The following is a 22,036-nucleotide window of genomic DNA, read 5'->3' as shown; positions in this document are numbered from 1 at the left end:
CATAAAAAATTTCTTGAGATTACGGGTAATTTCTTGTTTTCGTAATGTTTATAGTAACTTCTCATCCAATAAAAAAAATAGTAACTTCTCGAGCAAGATATATAGTGTAACGTTTTTTTTTTTTAAATGTATAAGGGGAGTTAGTGGAAAAATTTATAAGAAAAGTAATAACAAAAATAATTCGATGAAACTTCATATAGTACCAATGTAATTTACTCAATATTTTAGGCTTAAAAATGAAATTAGTCTATGTTAATTAGTATTTTTTTAAAAAAAGATTGATCATTGTAAGTTTATTTTTTTACTTCATGTAAATTTATGGTTTTTTTTTTAATTTTTAGTCTCTACCGTGTATTTTTATTAAAAAAATAAAACTAAACCCAATTTCAATTTTGAGTATTTAATTTCAGTTTCAAAAATTTAGAAGCTGTTATAAGTTAAAAATAGATAAAATAAATTTATTGTTCTATTTTATTGTGTTCCATTATAAAATTATGTAATATAAAAAATAATTAAACATGGGAATACTCATCAGCATTAGTCATATGTCACGATCTCGGATTGATTCACTTGAATAAGTAGAAGAAAAGACTCAGAAAACAATGTTGGATCCATCCCTTATTTTCATTTCATCACTTTCATTTCCCAAATTTCAACCTAATTTGCATTTGTTCCTTCGATTCGTTCGTCCAATTTTCAGGTGCTTTAAGGGACACATCAATGATTGTGGTGATACTGGATTCCAACCAGGTTTTCATCGTCGTGAGCCTCTGCACCAGAACTAACACTTATGTAATCTACGTCGATCCGACCACCGACACGCTCCGCCACAAGGCCAAGCTAGGATTCAATTTGTTCAAGTTACAGGGCAAGGCCTTGGATTTCATCACCAAGGGATTGCGCTTTGCCTACAGGAGCAAGATGTTCACGAGGGTGATTCTAGGCTATGTCAAACTGGAAATGTGGCACTGCTCCTCGTCGTGATGAGACTGGTCGTGAGTGTTCGAATCACCAAAGGGAGAGGTATGGGCATATCGATGCACCAGAGAGAGAGAGAGAGAATGACGACGACCTACAATCAACGACGGGTGATGAAACAAAGACACATAACATTGGGTGAGAGCAAAATGAAAGGAAAGACACATGAGTAGAAGAGAGAGGGAGTTGCAGGCGATCGACAGAATGACGACAAGCAAGAGTGAAAAATCAAGTCAAAAACGAGAGAGAGAGAAAGAGAGAGAGGTTACCCATTTTTTTTTTTGTTTAAAACTCACCTCCCAAATCCTAAAACCTATTTTTATTGTTTTATAAATATGGTAAAAAAATGTTTTAAAAACTAGTAAAATATAAACTCATAACAAAATTATCGAAAAGGTTTTGAGTTAAAAATAACTTTTCAAAACTGAAAACTCATAACTCACAATCATCTTGAAGGGACCTAACATAATCTATAGTTTAATTTGGCTCAATTTGTATTGAAAGAACTAATTGTTCAACCTATATCAATAATTTTAAAGAAAAACACCATGAATTAATTTTCTGTGTAAAAAAAAACTTTCAAGTTTCAGCAATATCCTTGTGTACAAAGGAAAGAATATAGTTATTAACCGTTAATTAAAGGTTGTATTTTATCCATGTTAAATAGGGGCCCTTTAACTATTATTATTAAAAATCTTGAAGGTCCTATATAACAGGCAAGCACTAACCATGGTGTGTTTGAGAATTGTGAAAGCATGGTGTCCCAATGTGCCCATGATGACGGGATGTCCTGCCCTCTAGGTTGGGAGGCAAAGAGAAACTATGATATATATATATATATATTTTTTTTGGTATCTATTATCTAACAAAGGTAGAAGAAAAAATTATTATTAATGAATGGTAACGCACATTTCTATAAGGAATAACAAAAAGTAAAGATGCATGATTCATGGAGACTCCTATGTCAATCTATTTTCAATTTTTTTTTTGGTATCTATTATCTAACAAAGGTAGAAGAAAAAAATATTATTAATGAATGGTAACACACATTTCTATAAGGAATAACAAAAAGTAAATAAGAAAAAGTAAAGATGCATGATTCATGGTGACTCCTATGTCAATATATTTTCAAATAGAGAAAGAGATAAAAAGAGAGAAATGTATATCTGATAAGTAATATATATATTGGAAGGAGTAATTCTTTATTTTTCATTTTCACTATTTATTTTTTTACATCTAATAGTTATAATAAATAATTAATATTAATCATAAATAAATGATAAGGATAAAAAATAATTCTAAAAAAATTACTCTTAAAATAAACGAATTTTCTCTTTTATATATATATATATATATACTGTGTTTACCAAAATAGTTTATTATTATTATTTTTGTTATTAAAGAAATAAAAATAAGGATATGTTTGTTTTTTTAATATTTTATAACCGAAACAAAAATTTATTTCATGTTTTTTGAGTAATAAAATTAAAAGTTTTGTTATGTGAAATGTTATCACTTGCTATTTGTTGTGCTCTAATCCTTTTTCAAATCAAAGGCATCCTAATATTTTTTTTTTAGAAATTCACTTGTCGGTTTTCATAGATTTCCTTCCCAAATACTTTTAGTATTAATTTTTATAGACCAAATTACTTGTCTTTTTTTATATATAAAATTCCTTTCAAATTGTTTCTCGTATTGATTATTTTTTTTATCACAATATCTTTAATTACTGTATTTTTTGTACTCAATAAGCAGTAAATGTTTAATTAATAAAATAAATTCATTCACTCTCATAAGGATCGAGAAAAATGACATACACATATCAATTAATTAGATAAGAAATAATTTGATGAAAAATTAATATAATGAGTCAAAAAATACTAATAAGTCGAATATTAATTTTGAGTTACAACTTAATGTAGTATATCACCTTATCCCAGAAATAAATAATATCTGTTCGAAAATTAGTTGATTCTCAAATAAAATCTCATACACTTAATTACGCATAAAATATTTTTGAAAAATAAAAAATTATTAATTATTTTTTAAAAATTATTCTAATTAAACTGCATTATTATGTTTTTTTTATTATATTATCCATATGAAATCTAGTATCAGTAACACCAAAGAATTAAAATAAAGTAATTTAATGGATAGGGAGTATTCGTTGATACTTGATACGGATATTATGAGCAGAGTAAAGAACCCACTGATTTATGACAAATTTTATCCGCAGATAAGTGAATTTTTCTGTCATCCCTAGATTGAATGTAATAAAACAAATAAAAAGAAAAAATAACCAAACCCGAAAACAAAGAGCACTGAACAAAAACGGTGTACATACGATACCGATAAATAATAAAATCAATAATCACTAATAATAATAATAATATCGAGTTTGCACGACACCAAGTGGACTTTGTGCTACGAGTGTTGAAGATAACACGAAACAAAAACCATCATTTAGTTGCCATCCATCTCCCACCGATGTCCACTCCCAACACCGATTCCGGCACGGCGCCGCCACCGCGCCCCACCATCACGCTCCCTCCGCGCCCCTCCGCCGAGGCCTTCTTCTCCGCCGCCGCCGGCGCCAGCCCCGGCCCCATGACCCTCGTCTCCAGCTTCTTCGGCTCCGACGCCGCCGCCGACTGCCGCTCCTTCTCTCAGCTCCTCGCTGGTGCCATGGCCTCCCCGATGGCCTTCTCCGCCGCTGCCGCAGCCGCCGACAACTCCGGCAAGGACGACGATGGGCCCCACAAGGGGTTCAAGCAGAGCAGACCCATGAATTTGGTCATTGCTCGTTCCCCTGTCTTCACTGTGCCACCCGGGTTGAGCCCTTCTGGGTTTCTTAACTCCCCTGGCTTCTTTTCCCCTCAGGTGATTCATTTGACCAGTAATAGCGCTTCCTGAACTAAAAAGAACAAATTTTGTGAATTAATTTCAAAAGGGGTGTGGTGATTTTTTTGATAGAGGGGGGTGGGATCGATTGATGGGGATGTGGGATTGAAGTTTGGTGATTTTGGGGTATATCAGTGTTTTTATTTTAATCTGATAGTAGCATGGTGCTCTCAACAATTCAGATTTGATCTGAATTTTAGTACAATTGTACAGTGACATGTGTTGTGTTTTTAGTGGACTGATTCAGGAGTGTCTGAGGATTTCTGGGTATTTGAAATTTTGAATCGCCTATGTGCAGACGAGGAGTTGATCTTTGGTGCATTCAATATGTGAATTAATGAAGTCTTTGGTATTATTGGAGGGATTGATGGAGTGGTAGGAATAGGATTTTTAGATCACACTTTTACAAAAAATTTGGAGGTACTGTGTGTCGTGGTAAAATGATTGTTGGAAATAATCTAAGTCCCACATATGCTAAAAATAATCCCACATTAGAATATATAAGTGAGGGGCAACCCTCATCCCTTGAGTTAGCTTTTGGAGTTGAGTTAGGCTTTTTACATTTCTGATCCTAGGACCACACTTCTGCTAGTCCTCGCTTTGAGGTGACAAACACCCACCATTTGTTCACGCCCCGAGCGCCCAGGAAGTGATTGGATTTATTTGTCTTCTAAGAACGAATGTTTGTACCTTTTCTACTCGTTCATGACTTGACTGCATGTTAAATTTCATAAATGTTATTAAAGATCCGTCTTCCCCTAGTAAAAAAATAGTTTCTTTTTCTGGGTAATTGTTCAGGGTTTGCATTATATTACATCATTTGTTGGTCGCGCTGCTGGGTCTTTTTCTCTCGTTATTATTATCAATGTGATCTTTTTGCCTTGGGGATGGTGGATATACTCTTTTGAGGTTTTCACTATCGCTTCAATTCAATGTATACAGAGCCCCTTTGGGATGTCCCACCAACAGGCTTTAGCGCAGGTTACAGCTCAAGCTGTCCTAGCTCAATCCCATATGCACATGCAAGCTGATTATCAGATGCCTGCGGTAACAGCTCCAACCGAACCACCTGTACGGCAGCTGTCTTTTGCTCTAAATGAAGCTTCGGAGCAGCAAGTGGTATCATGTGTATCATCTGTATCAGAACCTAGAAATGCTCAACTCGAAGCACCGGAACTCTCACAGGCTGATAAGAAATATCAACCATCATCCCAGGCCATTGACAAACCTGCAGATGATGGCTACAACTGGCGTAAGTATGGGCAGAAGCAGGTTAAGGGTAGTGAGTATCCACGAAGCTATTACAAGTGCACACATCTGAATTGTGTTGTGAAGAAAAAAGTTGAGCGTGCCCCTGATGGTCACATAACTGAAATTATCTATAAAGGCCAGCATAACCATGAAAAGCCTCAGGCAAATAGGCGTGCCAAAGATAATAGTGATTCAAATGGAAATGTAACTGTTCAGCCCAAATCTGAGTCAAACTCACAAGGTTGGGTTGGACAATTAAACAAGTTTAGTGAAAAAATTCCTGATTCTTCAGTTGCTAAAAGTGACCAGACCTCCAATCAAGGGGCTCCTCCTAGGCAACTACTACCTGGGTCAAGTGAGAGTGAGGAAGTGGGTGATGTAGATAATAGGGAAGAGGCAGATGATGGCGAGCCAAACCCTAAGAGAAGGCAAGTTTATCCATATTGATCCTTTATCATACAGCTATGCACTTCTATAATTCTTTATGATGTAGGCTAAATTTCTGCTTTTCAGGAATACTGATGTTGGGGTTTCTGAAGTACCTCTGTCTCAGAAGACTGTCACAGAACCCAAAATCATCGTGCAAACAAGAAGTGAAGTTGATCTTTTGGATGATGGCTACAGGTGGCGAAAATATGGTCAGAAAGTGGTAAAGGGAAACCCTCATCCAAGGTGATTACTTTAATTATTTTTATATGCTACTATATTTCTTCTAAAAGCTTCTTAGGTTCATATCTCTCAAAAATTCATGATGTGCTTAAATCTTAAAACAAATCATTGCTTTGGAATCATATAAATAATCGCATAGAGTTTGATTACCTTAATGGATATAAAGTTAAGCAAACATATGAGAACCCTTCATTATGTTTTCTGTATCTTCTATTGAGGTCATCTACAAAAACATTGAAGACAAATTAATTAGCAAGCACCGGTTTTTTTATGGTATAAGTTGAATTAATGCAACTGGGGTATAAGAAGTTTTAGTTAGATTTTCTTACATTAAATCCTGTCTGTGCTAAATTGCTAATTTTGTATAATGTGTAGTAATTTGTAATATGAAATCACTTTCTCTAGTTGTATATTGTACATTCACTTTAGTTAATTTTAAATGGTTATTATCAAATATCAACTATGTGTGCTGAACAAATGTACACAGTAGGTATATATGTCTTTGGTAAACTTCTAAATTTTGTGCTAGGGTTATTTGTCTAATATAAAAAAAAAAATAGGACAGGTCAGTGTAATTTCTGAACCTAAAGAGGGAGTTTGCATGTGTTTCTTAAACCTCAAGTATGTCAATGTAATTTACTCTCTCTCTCACACAAATCTGTGTTGATTGATACTATTACTGTTTCAAAATATCATTTGGTTAAGGTTTTTGCCCAAGGATTTTGAAAATCATTAAACATAAGTTCATTTGACTTGACAATATTACCCTCGTACTCCATTGATGCTTTGCTATTGCTATCGTTCCACTCTGTCGAGATGTCTCAAGATAAGGATAAAATTAGAGAAATTAATTGATATCTTCATAGTTTTCTAAAGGGACAGATAAAATGAAACAAAATTTCTTCTATAAAATGACTAATATATTGAAAAGGAGGGAGTATTATTTTTCAATCCTTACTCCCAAATCAACTTCATTGGAAATTTAACTTGACAAACGGTATGGATATCCAGTTTGTCACAAGACTTTCTTTAAGTGAATCTATATAGTGGTACATGGGAAGTAAATTTGGTATGCAATATGTGAAGTTGCTGAAAGAATCAGGTAACTAAGACCAACCACCTGCATGCTTTCCTTTTTTATTCTATTTATTTTGTACATATTCTAGTTGTTAATTCAGTTTCCTTCTTGTTTTTTAATTTTGAAAATGGAGAAATTTATCATGACATCCTATAATTTAATAAAAACATTAATTTCTCTTGTACGCACAGAAAAAAGACATCTTCAGTCCTGCATTATGTGCTCCTATGGCGGAAATATTTTTAATGTTTTTTTTTTCTTCTAATTTTCTGCTCTATTGATATTCTTACCTCGGAGAATCTTCTGTATTCCCCGACGTACATTGATGTTGTTCTATACTTTTGGTGCTGTTTCTGGTTGCATTAGTCAGCATTTCTGATTAGCAGCACCAGGTCAGTGTCTGATCTGGGTTCGTGCATTTCTGTATGACATTGTGTAACTACTCGTTTTCATCATGAGATAATCATATTCAAGTTTCGTTCTTCAATCTTGTAACATCCTTATTCTATGGGTTGGCCATCGGTGTGACCTTATTATCATGATTCAATCCTGTAACTAACTACTAATGGGTATCTATCAAATTGGATATACAAACTTCATTTTTTGAATGTGTATGAGGGGACACAGTCCACTCATTCTTTCAATCTGACAACAATTTCATAACCAGTAATCTGATACTGAATTTCTGTGAGCAGGAGTTATTACAAATGCACTAGTGCAGGATGCAACGTGCGCAAGCATGTTGAGAGAGCTTCAATGGACCCCAAAGCTGTCATAACCACGTATGAGGGTAAACATAATCATGATGTGCCTGCTGCTAGAAACAGCAGCCACAACACAGCTAGTAGCAATTCAATGCCATTAAAACCACATAATGTGGTGCCGGAGAAACATCCTTTGCTCAAGGATATGGATTTTGGAAGTACTGACCAAAGACCTGTACATTTGCGTTTGAAAGAAGAGCAAATCATAGTATAAAAGTCTGGTGCCAAGCTCACTTATTCCACGTCCTAGTACAGAATGAAGTTGTCTAGAAGATGAAATGGATAATATAATATGAAGGTGTAGTCACTAGTCATAGTTGGCAATGTCTATTGTTTTCTAGTTTCTTTTGTATGTAACACCTTCTTTTTGTACATCTAAATTATGGAATTGGTTGTATAAGATGTTGTTTACAGGTATGAATATCATTTCAACTAATGTACGAACATTATTATATAATATAATTTATAAATACTCCTTGTAAGTTGTAAGGGCAATTCTAGATTACAAATAAAATTGAAGAGCTGGCATCCTACGATTGAACTCCTTTTGTATGTTATGGAATTTTAAAGAATGACTTTGGTAATATTAATCAATTATGGATTTATCTATGCAGCCCTCCCCACTAAATGGGACAAGACTTAGGCTTGTTTATTGTTACCTTGTAATCTTATATTGTTCAATGCATGGATTCAGTCACTACTTTTATTTGAGATATATAGTTTAGTGTATACTTGTTCCCTGGGGTTAGGCATACCGCAGGTAATTCTGAATATTGGTTTTGTTCTTAAGAATTAAAAGGAAACAAATTATACTTGAAAAATGTTTAATTATATTTTGATTCTTTTATTACAATTAATTTGTAATTTTGATCTTCTAATAATCTTTTATTTAAATTTAGTTTTACTATTTTTTAATTGTTACAAAAAGTTATTCAATTTTTTAATTCTTTCATTTTTCATCAAAAGAATTCTCATATTTTTTGTAAAGTATTCTTGAATTGAATTCATTAAACCAGTTTAAATTTTCTTCTACTCAAAACTTATCAATTAAAACATCAAATTTCATCCAATTTTTATTGTTTTTAAATCCAAATTTCACTTTCTTTGATATCATAATCTCACACTTCAGAAATTCTTCAAATTTAACTTTCTATTTTTTACTTTTAAATCATTTTCCTATCATATCGATTTTAAATCTAATTATTTGGGTTTCTTAAAATTAAACATGAGTTTTATATTAAGAAAAAGTGGTATAAAGACTTGACTATAACATTCTTTTTATAACAATTAAATATTACAATTACATGTTTTCTTACAGCACAATTACATGTTAATCGTAATAAAGGAATACAAAAAAAATTAAACCATAAAAAGAAACAGAATCTTTTGTTATTTATATGTACTATTGAGTTGAGGGCCTCTATGTCTTCTTGTTGATAGCCTGACAAGAAAGTAGAAAGTAACTACCTATCTGTCGCTGCCTTTATTAGTTTCTAATTAAAGATGGTCAAAACATTAAAGTTTAGACTTATTTAATTTAACTCATTTTTTCACGTGGTCACTTTACCCGTGGGCCGTGGCAAGGGACCTTAGCAACAGGATTTGGGCTTACAAAAAGTTGTGAATATTATGTTCATTTTATTGTAAAATGTGTGAGAAGATTTTAAGTATTTTAACCACAGAGTAACGTTTAGTAGTTTTTGATGAAGGAAAAAAAAACTTGTATCACTCTCACATTTGGGAGCAAAAGAAAAGTGTTTTTCTTTTTTAATAATGACAAATAACAATTATTATGAGTCAACATCATAGAAGAATTTAATCATAAAATATATTGAGTGGGAGAATTTCATAGATTTAAGCATTATATTAAATCCTTTTCTTAGTACAAGACGGGAGCACTACACACAAATTATTAATTAAGTGATGCTTAAATAAGAAGTTTCACTCTTTTTTTTTTATTATTTCCTACTTATATTTTTTCGAAAGCAATTTTATTTTGAAGAATGATTTAATATTAACTGTAAGTATCTCTTCTAATAATAATGAATAAAGGTTCAAATTTATACACTAAATAACAAGGGATGAATCTCCTTCTATTAGCCCCAATATTTGTTAATAATTTTTTTATTTTTATATCGTTAGAATAAAAGTTCAATGAATATTATTCAATTCACAATACACATTTAAATTTGTAAGAGATAACTTGACAGAATATATGATAAATATTAAATACAATTAAGTCTTAAATCGATTATTGGTCCAATAACTTACTTAAAATATTAAAACTCGTGAGAATATATTTGAATTCCACAAAGAGCTAAAACCCTAATTATAATTATTAAAAATAATAATATATCCATGGTGTAAAAGTAAAACCTTTTTATATGTCTTTGATAATCAAACATGCATCACCAAACATGTATATAATACTATAACATTAAACATGTATCACTGCCTTTTCCGTACAAAAACAATCAATACAAGGGAAATGAACCCCCAAAACATGTACTCCTACTACATCACTTTAGTCACATTATCAAAATACAATCAAAACCAAAACCAAAACCAATCATTCCCCACGTTCAATAATTTAAAGAAATAAATCATAACCACAATCACCCAATCTGGCACAACAGAGAGGTGTCAGGTCACAATTGGGCAGCAACTCAACTCAAATCACAACTAAAAGAACTGTCAAATCATTATTCTAAGTTTCTAACCAAACCAACTAACTCCATGATGCGTTTGAAATGTTGCTGTTAGAGAGTTAGCATGCAACCATCATCACCATGCCATTACAACACACACTCTCTCTTCGTACTTCTCTCTGTATCCAACCAAAGCGACAAACAAACACAAAACAATAAGACAGCCTCCGAACGAACGGTTACATTACACCTTTCTCCTCTCTCTCTCTCCTTTTTCTTTCTCTTACGTTAGAACGAACACCAAAAAGAGATGCACCCATTGGGACCCGCGAATGTCTCACGACCGTTCGCGACATCCTCGAAAATCCTCCGCAGATCTCGCAACTCGGTAGATAGAGATAGAGAGAGAGAAAAAAAAGGATTGTTGGATTGTGTCATTTTTGGAAGCGAGAGAGAGAGAGAGAGAAAAACGCAGAAACGAAGGAGCGAGGGAAGAGCAACAAAGTCACCATCTTTCCCTCTTTCTCAATGCTTATGTTTCTGGGTTTCGCTCCGTTTTCTCTCTGACAGCTTCGTTTTCCTCGGAGCCGGTGCTCGCGACCCGTTTCCGCCGCTAAAATGGGTTGCGCGAGCTCGAAGAAGACGGTTGCCGGAGCCGGCGGCTCTACCCCGGAGGGGCCATGCATGGTGCGTTCGAGTTCGCGAAGACAGGGCAATAATGGGTCGGGGCGGAACCGAAAAGGTGTCGCGGCGGAGGCGCGTGAGGGGGAGGCGCGTGAGTGGAGCAAGGGGAGCTTGAGAGGGGGGACTGGGTCGGTGTCTTTAAGGTTGTCGTGTAGGTTTGTGGAGGCTGAGCAGAATGCGGCTGGGTGGCCACCTTGGCTTACTTCTGTTGCTGGGGAAGCCATTCAAGGGTGGGTCCCACTCAAAACAGATTCTTTTGAGAGATTGGATAAGGTACCTCAACAACCCCATCTCCCAACTTGTTAGTAAATTTGAAAGATCGGATAAGGTTCATATTTACTTTCGTGCGAAAAACGTTAGAATTCGTCATTTATCAATGCATGGATTTAACATTTAAGTTTATAATCATGTGTTTCATTCTTTCTCAAAGTTGGCTCAAATTGATGTAATTAATTAACCAATATTATGTTTGTTGGAGAAAAGATGGGCTTGAAACTCCCAAGCAAGTCTTAGACTCGAGGTTTCTGAATGAAAAAAAGTAATTGAAATTTGAAAGAGGAAGCTTAGTTAAAGATATAGGTCGGTAACACAAAATAATTGATGTAATTAAATGAAAAAAAGGACAAAACTTATCGGATCAAAATAAGAGTTTCATTTGGAGAATGTACCGTAATAAAGATTTGCATTAAATGTTAGCACAGGTTAATGAGGTAAAATTCCAATTTTAATAGAAGAATAATACTATCTAAGTTTTTTAGTTGAAAAAATGAATGCTTAATGGGGGATTATGTTATATGTAAATGATAGTTGGGTCAAGTTCATGTAGGCTTCAATTTTTGCAGTAATGATTTTGTTTAAAGATGCAAATAAGCTTTGTAGTGTGATAGAACAGATTATGAGGTGGAGGCGATTTTTTTTTCTTACTTTTTATTTTTTGGAGGAGAATAAATGATGGGAACGGGACAGTTGTTTTTCTTTTACTTAAAGTTTTCGATTTTGGAGGCAACTTCAGTTGTGTTGCAGCGATGTCCTATGTAAAACAAAGCTAATTACTTCTTCAATTTAACATAGACAGAAAATTTAACTATTAGTCTATTATGAATATGAAAATATTTATGTTATATTTGTGAATCAGCTCATGAGCTTGTAAAGAACAGGTTCATTTCTTTAATCTACAATGACACATTTCATGTTCTCTGACACACTTATCTAAGCTAGAATTTCTTGGCCTTATGGCTTATTGTCATCATGTGGTCTACATTTTTCTATTTATGGCATTGATATACAATGGCTTAATATTTCCTTTTCTGTAGATTGGACAAGGTACATATAGCAGTGTATTCCAAGCACGCGAAGTTGAAACTGGAAGGATGGTTGCCCTGAAGAAGGTGCGCTTTGACAAACTTCAAGCTGAAAGCATTAGGTTCATGGCAAGAGAAATACTAATTCTCCGCACACTGGACCACCCAAACATCATGAAATTGGAAGGTATAATCACTTCACAACTATCAAATAGCATATACCTTGTATTTGAATACATGGAGCATGACCTTGCTGGTCTAGTAGCTTCTCCTGACATAAAGTTCACGGACTCACAGGTTTGTCTTAGTCTCCACTTCATTTATTTAATTTTGAGTGTTATCGGTTGATTACATATTTACTTTACGCTGAAATATGTTTTTCATATCTTTAATATATTCATTTTTTAGTTTATTACCTAAAAAATATATATTTTATTTATTTATTTTACTACCTGATATTTTTAAATTTTTATTTCTAGTACTTGTCGTGAGTCTAAGTTGTTAAGTGATGAGCTGATACTCTATTAGCCTACTACATCATCACTTAACCGATAATATGACACTTGTTAACTTGTCGTGTCATCAGTTAATGGATCGAGACTAACTATATATGACAAAACCAAAAGTTTGGAAATGTAATAAAAAAATAATTTTTACGTAGTAAACTGAAAAAGGAATATAATACAGGTGTGAAATGCATTTAAGTTTTTACTTTAATACATTAGATGTTACCTTAATTGTTGTTTCTATCTTCCCCAACAGATTAAGTGTTACATGAGGCAGCTATTAAGTGGAATTGAGCATTGTCACCTTAAAGGTATTATGCATCGAGACATTAAAGTATCTAATATATTAGTGAACAATGAAGGTGTTCTCAAGATAGCAGATTTTGGATTAGCCAATACCCTTAGTCCAAATAGTAAGCAACCCTTAACAAGTCGTGTGGTGACTCTATGGTATCGTCCTCCTGAGCTCTTGTTGGGATCGACGAGTTATGGAGTTTCAGTGGATCTATGGAGTGTTGGCTGTGTATTTGCTGAACTTTTTCTAGGGAAGCCCATCCTTAAGGGGAGAACTGAGGTAACCTCATTATCAATGTATTTAATCAAGATTTTAACTTATGAGGAGTGTCAGTAATACACTTATTCTAAAACACTGTCTGCTATTGGTTGAAATTTATTGAAAATTATAAAATTATGAGTGGGGATCATGAAATTTGAAGTGAGATCACGGAATTTTGAGATTTCCTATAAATTTTAGCTAATAGTAATGGGTGTGTTCAAATTAATGTGTTAATAGAATCTTTCACTAGCATTTCTCTTAATTTATATACACTGTTAAAACGTTTTTACACAGACATCCAACAGGAATTTACCTTATCACCACATCGCATTAATGAATAGGATCATGAAATTGCCATATCGCTTTGACATTAGTGAGATAAAAATCAAGACATAATTCATCCTTCTAAGGATAATCAAACAAGGAACATACTAGGCTAGACTAACAATGCATCGGTTCATCTGTCAGGCTAACACTAAAACTTTGGTGGCTTAATTTGTTTATTTGTCTTTAATCTACAGGTTGAACAATTGCACAAAATTTTCAAGCTTTGTGGTTCTCCACCTGAGGAGTTCTGGAAAAAGAATAAGCTTCCTCTGGCCACAATGTTTAAGCCTAAGGCTAATTACGAAACCTCTCTTCAGGAGAGGTGTAGAGGCTTTCCTGCAACTGCTGTAAACCTACTAGAGACTTTACTTTCCATTGATCCTTCCAAGCGCAGGACTGCCTCCTCTGCTCTCATGTCCGAGGTGAATTCTTTATGCATTTTACTCGTCTTCCCTTTTGTACAAGATTTATCTTTATGATAAAGAATGAGTTAACTTTGAGGATGGTGTTTTGTGAGTAACTCACATAATTGTTGTTTTGAGAATGCTGATATTAAAGTGTTTGCTCACTGTTGCCTATTGCACAGAATTGAGTTTGATTTCTGATTCCCTGTTTCATGTTGTACCTTTTGTAGTATTTCAGCACCAAGCCATATGCTTGTAATCCGTCACACCTGCCAAAGTATCCACCAAGCAAAGAAATGGATGCCAAAAATCGGGAAGAAGTGCGCAGGTATATCATTTGTGCTCAGTGGTCTTGTCTTCTTCTATTCATAGAAAATAATCACGATAAAGCTATTTTCTACTTGAATTTTTCTCCTGCTTTGAGTGCTATTTATGAATCTAGTTATCATTATTCTTCATAGGCCAAAGCCTAACATTTGGCCACATCCACAATCCACATATATTCTATCAAAACCTTATGCTGGAGAATTAGGCATTTGAAGTGAAAAAGTTGGTAATTATAAACCAGGAGGATAAATTATTCATTGTCTTTAATCTTTATATTCATAATCTCCTTATGGTTTTGAATATTCATTTAAACCATTAATCTGGTCCAAACTTGAGTATCTTAACTAATCAAATTATTCAAAATTTAATCATGTTTTTTTATTGAAACTTTGTTTAATTTATTTCCAATTTCTGTGACTGAAGTCCTAATTTTATGCTCAGGAAAAAGAATGGAGGTAAAGTGAGAGAGGCTGTGACATCAAAAAGGCAAAGACAAGTCCACAAAGTTTCCCATGACCATATCAATTTCAACCAACCAGCTTTGAAAGAGGTGCTCTTGCTTTCATTGCTCAATGCCACACTACTAGAAAAAAATAACTACTTTTATTCACTTGTCTTTCTTCTTTGTGAAGGAAATGCAGAATGTTTCTCAAAATCCTGGTACAAATGATGGTAGGGCATATGTTACAAAAGGAAAAGTAGCAGGAGCTATGCATAAAGAGCAACCAAAGCCTTCATATGATGCAAAGTCAGAGGCTGCCCAAGTGGTGAATGGTTGCAATGGATACAGTGTATACTCAGGACCGGCACCAATCTCGGGATCTAGTGGCTTTACATGGGCTAAAAGGAGAAAACCAAAAGCTTCATCCATATTGTCAGATGGCTCAAGAAGCAAAGTCAGTGCTCTGGATCCAACCTTTGCAAAAGGTACATATGATTTAACAGAACATGGGATAGAAGTTTCAGAAAGGAAACATAGTTATAACACAAGCCATCGGGATGAGACTTCCAGCTATGTATCAAAAAAGTACCAGGCTCCTCTCGTTCAACAAAAATCATTCGATGTAGCTGATACATACAACTCAAATTATTACATGGACTTTGATTTCACAGATAAAATGGATGCTTTGATAGACACTCAGGTAAGTTTGAAATCCTCAGGTGAATGTAAACACGTTTTATGATCAAACAAAACCTTAAGGTTATCATTGTTGGTCATGCCTAAGATACCACTTTTTATAATATAAACTGAAATCAGTGTCAGACTTGGCAACTAACACACTTAACATATGTTTTTGACTAGCTGGAGATAACTATTTTCTAGTGGATTTAATTTTGATTCACCAGTGGTGTTGTAAAACTTTATTCTTATAAAAGAAGTAATCTATAACTTAATTCTCCAAAGATCAGTAACATCAACATGATTCTCAAATGATAATTTTATTCCTCAAATGACATTAATTTGGTTCTAGTGAATAGTAACTTGAGGACCATTTTGATGAACAGAAATTATCTTTAGACGACCAAACTGGCGTAATATCATTTGCAAACCGAATTATTGTTCTTAGAATCTTTCCATGACCTATATAAAGGCTTATAATTATTTTTTGTTTACTTTTGATGGAAATTCTTATCTAGTAGTGATGTTTACACTGAATGTGGATCATGTTAGAAATCTTGACATGGATCAAAATACCTATGTATTCTATTTTTATTATGTTACATCTTATTTTACGTACCAAATTTTACAGGGCCACAGAAAACATGATGAGCCAGTGGAGCAATCAGTACCGAATATGATCCCATCAAATAAAAATGAGGAGTTGTTGCATTGGAATGAAAATGATATGCGACAATCTCTTCGTAAATCAAGGTTGGGAAGAGGTAAAGAGGCTATTTTTATCTAGGGTGATGTTACACACAAAATTTAGTGAAACAAACTTACTACACCCCCGTTCTGTGCTATTAGATCCACTGGGAGGTTATTGCATCATATCAATACTTTTTTTCATGAAAAATGATTGTTTCTCATCACTTTGTTTACATGCTTTAACACTTCTAAAATGCCAAATCACCAAATACATAAAAAGATGACAGAGAGCAAAGAACACAATTTTTTAAGAGAAATTCTAATTATACCATAAATTTGTACAACTTACAAATAAGAGAAATAATAACACGAGAGCAGAGAGAAAATGAAGTATTCTCCTATAAGCTGTTGTATGAAAATAACATCTCAACCACTTTCCTAATCCTATAACCTTTTTGAATGGTCTAGAATATACTCATATCTCATAGTTTGTGCATTTATTTTTTGCCTGTGTTTCTGTCTGCCTATCATTTTCCTTTTATCTGCATTCATTGAATAGTTTGATGAGAACTCAACCTAATGTTGCAGTATACATTCTTTTTTGGTCTCTAACTTCTGTTTAAGGGTAAATTACAAGTTGTTTAAAACAAAGTTACAATATAACTCGTTACAAATTACCAATATATCAATTTTGTGTATCACAGACCAATAACACAAGGATCATAGGAGTGGATTAATCCCACATCTACAAAAGGGGTGCTCGGCCAAACATTGTGGCCATTGTTGTCTGAACCATTCTAACTTCTGACTTCAGCTCTCTTGAGTTGATATCTTTGGCGACAGTTTCCCCCTCCTTTTGTTCACTAGACTAGAGTTAAGTGTTCATACAGATTTATAGTACATACATACTAGGACTAACACTGAATTATGTATAGGATTACAGCAACAAATTGCAAAGCCCACGTGTAATGTGATATGTTTAAAGAAAGGTTAAATTTTCTAATAGAATTTTTTTCCTTCGCAGCCTTTCTGGTACATGTACTCATTTTTTTTTTTCACCCAGCCCTTGTGAATGCAGATATTAAAAACTTGGAAAAAGAGAAATCTCAAAGTATTATAACTAAAAGTACTCTATATATTGTTTTGAACATAGGGACAAAATAAGGATTTTGTTTTCATTTACATTTTTTTTGTCGTTTTTTGTTTTTTTATCTGTAAATGTTAAATGTTAAGTGTAGTTTTTGTCTTTCGTGGTTCTAATTCTTACATAAATTGTAATGCACAAGTTCATGGTCATCTCATACGCTTCAACATGGGTCTATGAGCACGTGGTAAAAAGATAGAAAGTGTTTTTATTAAAAAAGAAAATATTTATAATATAAAAAATAAGATTTAATGTTTATTTGCTTTTAGTAATTTAAAACATTTCATTATATATTTAATGCGTCCACACTATGTTTATGGATACACATTTAAAAAATTATGAAATATTGTAGAATAGTTAGAAATAACACGTTTATTTTTTTCTTGAAGGATACGAAGAAAAAAAATTGTGTAAAATGTTAATTATTCAAGATAAATGTGTTTCTAAGAGAGAGACATAACAAACGTTATTATGAGTTTATAGCATGACAAATAATCTAAAATATATTTCTTCTTTCACCATGTTTACACAAGTGACACACTCACATGAAATTAGTAAGGAGGCATCTGGTTCCAGACTAATTTTCAATTCATATCAGTTTAACTTCCAAAACCCATACATAAAAAAAAAACTTCCAAAACCAGAGTTTGATCTCCTTGTGTATGCTGCAACTTATTGAGCAAGAGATGAAGATTTGTTCTTAAGCAATTTCTTTGGTGAATCATACTCATCAATAAGCCCTGCAGGATTGATATGAAGAGAAATCATATTCATATTTATGATGAGATAAAGTAAAGAACAAGAATGAAAACCAGTAACAAATAAAGAAGTAGAAAGAAAGTGAAGCTTACCTTAATTTTAGAAACAGAACGATGTTATGCAATCCAAGATTGAAGTTCTATTAGCAATGGTAATGATTCTGCATTCTGAAAAATGTTGCTTCACTGTTTGCTGAATAGTATTATCTACCTTTGACCCATACTCCAATTTTTTCCATTCTCATTAACCGCAAAAACTCATGATGATAACTGATAAGAATACCTTGCCATTACATGTAGTCATATAATTAATAAGTGTCACTAGTAACACATCCTATATCTATCCTCATTAATAAAAAGGACCAAGATATATTTGTAACCAAGAAAATATAATTTTATCCTTCAATTCAGAATAAAGCCAACGAATAACCTTTGAAAGGTACCTGTAAATCCTGGATATGAACCTCTCCAGATGACGGCCACGAATAATCTGGTTGGTTGTCCTTTACTACTAGAGGAGCTTCACTTGAGATGGAGGTATGCTGAAGTATTCTTTAATCGGATTAATTTTGTTCCCCAAATTGCAAAGACACCACATTTAACTAAATTGTAGTCCATTTAGACTAGATTAAGCCCATCTGTTATAGCCAATCCTGCAATGCATTGACAAAAACAAAATTGAGTTAAGAAGGGGACGAAGTTTAATGCCTAGTTTCATAAAGGAGTATTTATGACTAGAAAATGTATGTAATTTGAATTACTCACCAGGAGCAGTAATTGAATTTGGAAAAGATATAACGACAACCAAATAGAAGGCAAATGTGATAGTGCATAAAATATCCAATCTGAAATTCAGCCATTCTTGCAATTGCACTAGCACTGTAAAATCGGGGTTAGGAATATCTATCTATGTTGGCCTTTTGGCTCAACTGAAGATCTGACATATCACGATGCTCATCCTACTTCTCACTTTTGGCTCAAGTTCTAAATCCCTCAGTGAATCTGTGTCCTTTGTGGTGATACTCAATGTTTTAAATGTGGGCATTCTCTTTGAGGACATGACTGAAGACAAATCTTCTCTATGTGCACCTACAAGTTCCATAATATCAGTGTCTGACCTGAGAATGACATTGTATTTTCCTGGTAGAGTTATCCTTCCTTTTCTAATGACCTACACAAATAGCAAGCAAGAGAGAAATACCGATATTTGAATTCATTAGCATGTAAAATATTAGTCACAAACTAATATTTGATCAGCATCAGGTAAAAACTCTACTTGATGAGTTATCAATATCACAGTTAATGTTTTTAGAAGGCCAAGCAGACACTACTGAAACATCATGTAGTAGTAAATGTAAAATTAGATAACAGCCTGTCCATCCAAATGCTTAACAAAACTAGTGCAATAATATTTGAAATATGTCATCTATTACATTCCCCTAACACCATTAAAATACCGTTTGGTGAACAATCGCCCTCGGGAAAATACCCTGCTGTCCAGTGGCTAGTTGGATAGCCGCAACTGAGTGAAACTACTTGTAGTTTAGGCCTGCGCAATAATCTCTGTGTGAGCATCTACTGAGAGTCTCAACATGCCATTCGTGGTGCTGGAGAGAAGCATGTGAGTAAACTTTAACTGATTCATTACACTACAATGTGTAGTGAGTCTAGTGACCCTCTTATTTATATTACTAGGTTAAGTATATACAAGCACACGGGCTTAGCCCAAATACATACTAAAATTCTTCGTTATATTCACTCTTTAAGTCTTAACAACTAACAAGTGCCCTGCCTTATTGGATGTCTTGCTGTTTTACCAATTTCTGTAATCAATTAAAAAGAAGAATCCAATTCCATGGGGTTATAGCTGTATCCATGTCCATGATATACTGCTGGAATTTATAGAGATAAGGAAGCAAAGTTTACTCATTAAAAAGGTTAGAACTGCATTTGGATAAATAAAAAAAACCACCTAACTAAAAAAGAAAAGGACTAATCTCCTCATCATTTCTATGCTATACTAGAACACTCTCAAGAATGAAGGGTTTCAGATACCGAGCAAGGCCAGAGGATATGGGCAACCTCTCCAACTCTTCCTCAATGTAAGAGTCACAAGTGACCTCGCAAATGGAGAGGAAAAATGGAAGCTTGAAGTTGAAAGGGAACTTTGGTGACACCATATACTCATCCTCCATTGTGAGTTTTCTGCACCCTCTTGTTGGCTCCACATACAACTTGTAGCATTCTTGGACTTGTAACTCTGTGCTGATTAGCCTCACCTCAGCGGTTGGTGATGTTTGTGGTTGTGCTGTTACCACACTCATGATGTGGGTGTAGTTGGTGCTGGGTATTTCCAGATTTGAAGTGGAAAGAAAGAGCAAGACACTTGTGTGTTGGGGTGGAAGTGGAAAACAACATTGTTGGATTGTTTTGTTGATAACTTGGAAGGATGGAGATTGGAATTCAGGGGTACTCAGGACAACATCGTATGAACACTCTTGATTTTAATGTTGAAGAAGTGCTCTTGAATTGAAGTGGAAGACAACAACATTCCAATGGTTAGTGTTGTGAGCTGCACAAGTACTTATTACTTTCCCCTTTACTCCCACGGTAGTACCTTTTTAGTTATGTTATTAGCGTGTAGTAGTATTTGACTAATTTCTGTAATATATATTTCTTTTATTTACAAAACTCAAATTTAATACTTTAAGAAATTTTAATCTAATTTTACTCCCACTAATGATATGTCAGGCCATGTTTACTTCTCCATTCAAACATGAGTAGCAAAATTCAAAGCATTTGAATGGGAAAATTACAAAGGCCTTGCTTTGGAAACACTACACTTGAGGGTTTCCAACAATACCCCAAGTAGAAAAACATACTTTTGGGTGCTTTTAAATATAACCCAAACATGCTATAAATGTTATGCTTGAATTAAAGTTAAAAATAATTTTTTTTAAGTTCAATGTACAATAATAAATTTCAATACATAAAATAAAGAAGAAAAAAAGCGTACTTTAAAGATTTTTTAAATAGTTTTTTAGTTTGTATTTTTTCTAGAAATAAATGAATATGATAGTGAATATTTTATTGTTATATATTTGTTGTTATTATGAGTTTGTTTGATAAGATATTTTAACTAAGTCTTATCTTTTTTAGTTAAAAAAATTGTTTAACTATTTAGTTTTTAAAATGTAACTTGAAGTAACGTTTTTTAAAATATTAATTTTTAGCTTATAACTTCTTATATTTATTCTTCTTTTCTCCTTGTATATTTATTTTTTAAAGGTAAAATTTTATTTAATTTATGTAATTTTATATTTTTCAGTTATTTTAATAGATGATTTTATCAAACACTTGTGATTTTTTTATCAATAAAAATAAAAAATAGTATTAAGAAGTTTGCAATAATTTATGTAACCCACTAAATTAGATCTCTTAGATAAACATCTGTGATTTAATAAGATTTTTTTTAACTTTCACTTAGTTTAAATGCCAATTAAATTTTCAATTTTTAACTGACTTTTAAACTAATTTTGTTCAATATTATTAATGAATATGAATATGACAGTCGAAATTTTTTTTGTATTTTTTCTAAAAATGTCACCTCTCAACATATAACATGCAAAATTATACGTTAAATTAAATCAAAATATTCACGTAATTAATATTTGAACTAATAACATAATTTTTTTTAGAATTAACTCCAACATAAAATAATATATTCATGAATAACTACGATATTTGTTGCAGCATCAATCCTACTATCCTAGTGCATTGAGAGATAAAATACAGCTGTAACTGTAAGACTGTAACTATCAAATGTCAAATGTCAAATGTCAAATGTCAATTGGTCACCCGTCCCTTCTCAGGTTTTCTTTTACACAAGTTATCCTCCTCTCCTCATTTTTCATTTACAATCCTTTTAAA

General features: G+C 33.3%; 2 protein-coding genes and 1 long non-coding RNA gene across 7 annotated transcripts; 2 read left to right on the top strand and 1 right to left on the bottom strand.

Moving 5' to 3' along the window:
• Window positions 1-3,452: 3,452 nt before the first annotated feature.
• On the top strand, window positions 3,453-8,167 carry WRKY4 (WRKY transcription factor 4). The gene is made up of 4 exons (NM_001250726.2): window positions 3,453-3,858; window positions 4,822-5,558; window positions 5,644-5,802; window positions 7,573-8,167. The coding sequence occupies exons 1-4, from the start codon at window positions 3,466-3,468 to the stop codon at window positions 7,853-7,855; spliced, it is 1,572 nt and encodes a 523-aa protein (NP_001237655.2). The 5' UTR covers window positions 3,453-3,465; the 3' UTR covers window positions 7,856-8,167.
• A 1,888-nt stretch (window positions 8,168-10,055) lies between these two features.
• On the top strand, window positions 10,056-20,303 carry LOC100781059 (protein IMPAIRED IN BABA-INDUCED STERILITY 1). 4 transcript variants are annotated; one of them, XM_006585696.4, is made up of 9 exons: window positions 10,056-11,246; window positions 12,287-12,571; window positions 13,037-13,354; window positions 13,858-14,085; window positions 14,298-14,395; window positions 14,836-14,944; window positions 15,036-15,536; window positions 16,146-16,278; window positions 20,131-20,303. In XM_006585696.4, the coding sequence occupies exons 1-9, from the start codon at window positions 10,908-10,910 to the stop codon at window positions 20,145-20,147; spliced, it is 2,028 nt and encodes a 675-aa protein (XP_006585759.2). In that variant the 5' UTR covers window positions 10,056-10,907; the 3' UTR covers window positions 20,148-20,303. The 4 variants fall into 4 exon arrangements, with proteins under 4 accessions (XP_006585759.2, XP_006585758.1, XP_040874319.1 ...); XM_006585695.4 differs by having other exon boundaries at window positions 15,027-15,536; XM_041018385.1 differs by lacking the exon at window positions 20,131-20,303 and adding an exon at window positions 16,909-17,207.
• Window positions 17,834-20,137, bottom strand: LOC102666155 (uncharacterized). 2 transcript variants are annotated; one of them, XR_415611.2, is made up of 5 exons: window positions 19,564-20,137; window positions 18,872-19,277; window positions 18,550-18,759; window positions 18,200-18,389; window positions 17,834-18,088 (listed from the first exon to the last, which is right to left on the bottom strand). It is a non-coding gene; the product is annotated as an uncharacterized lncRNA (long non-coding RNA). The 2 variants fall into 2 exon arrangements; XR_003267917.2 differs by having other exon boundaries at window positions 18,872-20,137.
• Window positions 20,304-22,036: the final 1,733 nt, after the last annotated feature.

Source organism: Glycine max, chromosome 8 (assembly GCF_000004515.6).
Source record: "Glycine max cultivar Williams 82 chromosome 8, Glycine_max_v4.0, whole genome shotgun sequence".
Lineage (NCBI taxonomy): Eukaryota > Viridiplantae > Streptophyta > Magnoliopsida > Fabales > Fabaceae > Glycine > Glycine max.
The sequence above is the reverse complement of the archived record's forward strand: the minus strand, read 5'-3'. Positions and strand labels throughout refer to the sequence as shown.